At 49.6% G+C, this 5717-nt stretch overlaps 1 protein-coding gene across 1 annotated transcript; it reads left to right on the top strand.

Moving 5' to 3' along the window:
- The first annotated feature begins 3522 nt into the window (after nt 1-3522).
- On the top strand, nt 3523-4418 carry LOC127292666 (uncharacterized). The gene has a single exon (XM_051322110.2). It carries the CDS (start codon nt 3651-3653, stop codon nt 4179-4181), a length of 531 nt encoding a protein of 176 aa, XP_051178070.1. The 5' UTR covers nt 3523-3650; the 3' UTR covers nt 4182-4418.
- Nucleotides 4419-5717: the final 1299 nt, after the last annotated feature.

Genomic DNA, 5717 nt, shown 5'->3' with positions numbered 1-5717 from the left:
ACAATTGTAGCAAGTTCTCTTCTTCTTCTTGTCATTGAGGAGCATTGGGAACTTTGCCTTGTACTTCTTGGCAAAGAAAGCAAAGTCGGTAGCAATGTCACTAGTTGAAGTCATCTCTTCATCTTCTTCAATCTCATAGTCTTCTTTGCTTTCATGGTCGGCTCTAGCTTTGAGAGCAAGGTTGTGTGACGCTTCATGGTTGTGTGAGGCTTCATCAACACGGTTCATTGCCTTGAGCCTCTTCCCGGCTTTGGCCATGCTTTCATTGGCGGCCACATAGGAGACTAGATCATCGGAGTTGAGATCGGCACTCTTGGTCATGATTTGCAAGTTGAGTCCAAGGTTGGTGTCTTCTTGTTTGACGGCAATCATAGCAATGACCTTGGATTTTATGAAGGCTTCGTTCATCTCAAATCCGTCATTGTACTTCTCAACACCAAGTCCCTTGACCCTTACTTTCAGAGCACCAAGCCTAGCATAGGCATCAAATATGGATTCTCCATCCCGAATCATGAATTGGTAGGCCTCTTGCTTTGCGGTCTCATAGAGAGCTGATTGGATCAAATCGGTTCCCTCTTGTAGTACTACGATCCGATCCCACAACTCTTTAGCGGAGACAATGTCATCGACTTGATCAAGAAGCTTGCGGTTGATGCCACTTCTAATCTTGTCACGTGCGGATGCATTGAGTTGACGGTTGTAGAACTCGGTGGATGTCAACCGAGTGGGATCTTGTGGCTCCGGATATCCATGAACAATGAGCTCCCATAGCTCCACACCGGCACTGCGAATATGAGATTCCATAGCAGATTTCCAATGTGGAAAGTGAGTTCCATCGTAATGGGGAACGGTCCCACTATGGTTTATATGAGGCATGGGTGAAGTGTTTCTAGGATAGTTATAGTTAACATCATGGTAGGACTCCTTAGAGACCGAAGCCCCACTAGAAGTTCCACCCGCAGTTAGGTTCTTAAGCATGGCGCTCATTTACGCCATTTGGTTTCGTAGCTCATCCTCCTTTTTCTTCTTCTCGGCCTCATATGCCAAGAATCTAGATTTCATCTCTTTAACCGAAAGGTTAGAGTCTTCATCTAGACCCTCGAAGAGTTTATCCATCTCACTCTTAAGGCGGTGAAGCCCTTAATAAGAGTCCAGGCTCGATACCAATTGAAAGTATAGAGATGGTAAACCTAGAGGGGGTGAATAGGTTTCTACAAATTTTAATTCTTTCTTTGCAATATTAGGCTTTGCGGAATATAAAGATGAGCCTAATGCAAACTAGGTGAAGCAACCTATATGAGGATACAACTAACTCGAGCACGAAGGCTCTCACGAGCGATTAAATCACAAGTAAGGAGTTCGGTTAGAGATAACCGATAGCACGCGGAGACGAGGATGTATTCCCGTGTTCCCTTGCTTTGCAACAAGGTACGTCACGTTTGGAGGAGTGGAGGTCCCACGAAGGATTCCCCGCGCCACGAAGGCTCACCCTATTCTCCGGAGCCTATCCCACGAAGGAATAGCTCACTCACTTGTGGTAGACTTTGAGGTAGCCTCCAAACCTTCACAATCTTGCCCGGAGCAAATCCACAGCCCGGATGCTTCCGGACTCCTCTTGCCTACCTAGGGTTTCCAAGGAACCCTAGGAAGCAAGCTTCTCAATGAATACAAGGGGGAATGAGATTTGGCTTGGTAGAACGGTAGATCGGGTCCTCCTCTAATGATTCCCCGGAGGGATTTGAGTTTGGGTGGAGGAGGAGGGAGATCTGAGGCTTTTGGTGTTTCTAGCAATGGAGTATGAGAGAGAGAGCTCAAGAACAGCTTGTAGTGTAGTGCCTAACTGTTCAGAGGTAGGAGAAGACCTATTTATAGTGTTCTTCTAAATACGGCCGTTGGTCACTTGCCACATCAGCAGATTCTTCGAGAAACCCGGTCAACCGGATTTTGCGCCGGACAGCCGGTCCACACCCGGTCAGACCGGGCCACGTATCGGGCCGGCCGGTTTCCAACCGGAGCTGGGACCGGGACTTGACCGGGCAGGCTTCGGGCTTACCGGATGTGGCCCGGATGTCACGAGCGCAGAACCGGTTGCTGACCGGGCCGCTCGGTCAGGCGCCCGGTCAGACCGGGCCGTGGACCGGAGCAGCCGGTCCGAAACCGGGCTGGTGACCGGACGCGCGCCGGATGGCTTCGTTTCTTTACTGGATGTCGTCCGGATGGCACCGGTCCAGGGTCCGGTTGGCGACCGGGCTGCCCGGTGCCAGGGCCGGTCCGACCGGATCTGTGACCGGCCTGGCTCAGAAAAACTAGCTGATTTTTCGTCGAATTGGGGGGGTCTCCCGTTGCCTTTTGTTCCATTGCTACACCATCATACCTCTTTGGCTAATACCTGAAAGTCATCTTGTAGGCATGTATTAGTCCAAATACTCTAGCACGGTGTCATAGATACCAAAATAATGGATAAGGGTAAAATACCCTTACATGGAGCAATAATGAAAATGAAGGAATGTGAAATTTTTATTGAATGTTATATGCTTAGTAGGAGTAATTATTTCTCGGGTGACTTAGAGATAGTTATTTTGTATATGATCTTTCTAAGCATCCAATTGAAATCTTATCATCTATTTGTTATTGCACGAAATCTCGGTATTTGGGTCTGATGATTCTTTTTTCTTTGAGGGAGGTCTGATGGTTCTTAACGTCAACATAGAGTCTTTCAAGCTACCTGTAGCCCGAGCTCTAAAGTGAATTTTGAATCACTTGTGGCTTTCTTCAGTTTACTTCGTTTCTACTACTCACTTTGATACATAGTAAGTGTCGATGTAGATCGAAGGGAGTAGAATATATTGGAATGTTTAATTTTATGGGTCAAATAGCCTTTAGCCTCTCTTCCCAAAACAAGCCAACGACAAGGTCAATCTATTGCCTCCCCTCCGGCCTTCTTTTTTGCTCCCCAAGATCGTTGGATGATACTCCTTTGCGTTTTTTGGTTTGTTCAAAGTTAAACTTTGCTCAAATATTTACGAAAAATATATTAATGTATGTAATATAAAATTTATTATATTATATTATTTACAAAGTATATTCTCATAATATATACATTTGGTAACATCGCGGCAGAGCTTTAAAGCGGCAGAGCTGTTTTGTGGATTGTTTTTTAGAAGGAATGTTTGTGTTTGATTGTAAGTATGTATTTGGATGGTACCTCAAACTACTTTCTTGCACTCCGTCCATTTCCGCGTGTAGGGCTGTATTTGTGCAGCTTAACTGCGCGTACAAAGATTTTGCTAGTTGTTCAGAGTTCACCGTAGCCAATTGACTATGCTCCGCTGCTCGCCATGGAAAGCCCCGCCGGGTCGAGTCCACGGCTCCACGCCAACCGCTGGCGGCAACAAAACCACAAGCTCCAGGCTGTGCTGCCCCCACTACGGCTACACGACAACCCTCCCCCTGTCTCCCCGTTGAGTCTCCCGGCCTATATAAACATCTTCGTCCTCATCGCCTTCTCCGGCAACACGGCGTTCGACATTACCACAACCACAACACCACGGCGGCGCACGAGAAAGAACTAGACAGAGGTTATATTAGCACTAGCAGCAGCACGAACGGAACCGTTTCGTTGCAGAGGAGCAGAGAGCTTAAAGCTTAGAATGGGCCTCTGTGTGTCATGCGACGCGGCGGCGGATGGCGCCTTGACCGCGAGGGTGGTGCTGCCCAGCGGCGAGCTCCGGGAGTACTCTCAGCCAGCCACCGCGGCAGTGGCGCTCGAGGAGGTCGGCCACGGCAAGCAGGGGTGGTTCCTCTGCGACGCCGACGCGATGGGGCTCCAGGGCTCCGTCGCCGCAGTGGCCAGCGCCGACGAGCTCCGGCCGGGTCAGATCTACTTCGTGCTCCCAGCCGAGATGCTCTGCCGAAGCCTCACGCTCGAGGAGGTGGCAGCGCTCGCCGTCAAGGCCAGTGCCGCCCTCGTCAAAGCCTCGTCTGCCGGCGGCCGGCGCCGGCGAGGCTCTGTGGTGCCACTCGTGTTTACGCCGTCCGAGGAGGATTACTCGGACGATTCAGTGATGACCTTCGTTGCGTCGAAACCGGCTGTGGTCAAGAAGCGGGTGGTGGCGTACCGCGGCGGGAGGTCGCCGCCGAGGTTCTCTCCGGACTTGACCGCCATCCCGGAGAGCGAGTAGAGGCGCTGCACCGGCATCACGATACAACGCAAAAAAGAAATCGAGCACCATCTGGCTGGTCTTGCATCGCTGGGGTTGGATCGGGCGGCGGACGGAGCCGAGATAGAAAGAGGAAATGCTTGAAATACGTGGAAATAGTGCCGTTTTTGTGCTCATGGTTTAGGCTTCAGAAAAACTAGGGAAATGTACATATATATATGTCAGTGTAAATATTTCGGAAGAAACAAAATGTCAGTGGTATACACTCGTGAAATTGAACCTGGACTGTCAATCCCTGAAATGAGCACCCTTAACTCACTAATCTAGATGTGAGACAACTCCTTGTTCGAATCCAAACGGAGGTGATTTTTTTTTGCGAAAATTCTACCAACTTATTAATAATCATCAATAGCAGTACAAAATGATCCAAAAGTAATAAAAATTACAAGTAGGTCTTTCGACCGCCTAGCGACAACTACAAACACTGACGCGAGCCGAAGGCGCGCCGCTGTCCTCGCCACTCCGTCACCGGAGCCGGGCAAAGCTTGTAGAGTTCGTTGTAGTAGACAAACGGGAAGTCGTCGTGCTAAGGTCCCAAAGGACCAGCGCACCAACGCATCAACCATCGCCAAAGATGACAACCGTAGATGGGAAGAGACTAACCTAAAACCACACCAAAGAACACGAAAACCGATCGGATTCCATCAGATCCGCCGGGCACATGACTCCATGCGCCCTCAGTCGATGCTAGACGCACCACCAGAGCGAGGATAGAGCGGGGAGGACCTTAATCTGACATCAAGGTGGAGACGCCGCCTCACCATCCTAAATAAGACACTGAAAATAACCTAACAAAAAACGAAAACCCTCTCGCCGGCGAGAGGCCGTGGTCCGCCACACCTCCAAGGCCCTAAGGCCTCCGGAGGCGGAGCGGACCAGCAGCGCCACCGGAGAGGGGACGGAACGGTAGATGGGTTTTTTCAGCCGCTTCTCCTTGTCGTGCTTGGATTGTTGATTTTATAGTGGGCTTGGATCTTAAAGCCTTATGATTTGGGCTAGAAGCCTACTAGTTCGGCACAGGGACTGCATATACAGACTACCCCTCAGCGTCCACGCACCTCGATCGCTCTGTTTCAGGATCAACCGCGCCTCCTCTTTTGCTTCCTCGATGACGGCCATGGCGACAACCGGATGATCACACTTAAGTAGTGACGGTCGCCGGTGGACTACATAGAGCTGTAAATCCCCCCCCCCCTATGCCCTTTGCATTGGTTCAAATCGTGTTTCATTGGAAGGGGTAATTTTGCTAAATTATGGTTTGAACCAGTCAATAGATTTTGTGCTAGATGAAGATGACGAACCTGAAGAATCTAGTTTTTCTTTTGGAATGTAGGGGATACAGGGTTTCAAAATGGATCCTCAGAAATTCTTACCACGCGGTTCCATATTGGTGTGGAGTTTGTCTGCATTGGGCGACAGTTGGATTATGTGGACGACAATGAAGAGATTTCTGAGATACAGCGTGATAAGTTGTCACTGCAGGAGGTGAAGGGGTTT

Source organism: Lolium perenne, chromosome 4, assembly GCF_019359855.2.
Source record: "Lolium perenne isolate Kyuss_39 chromosome 4, Kyuss_2.0, whole genome shotgun sequence".
NCBI lineage: Eukaryota > Viridiplantae > Streptophyta > Magnoliopsida > Poales > Poaceae > Lolium > Lolium perenne.
The sequence above is the reverse complement of the archived record's forward strand: the minus strand, read 5'-3'. Positions and strand labels throughout refer to the sequence as shown.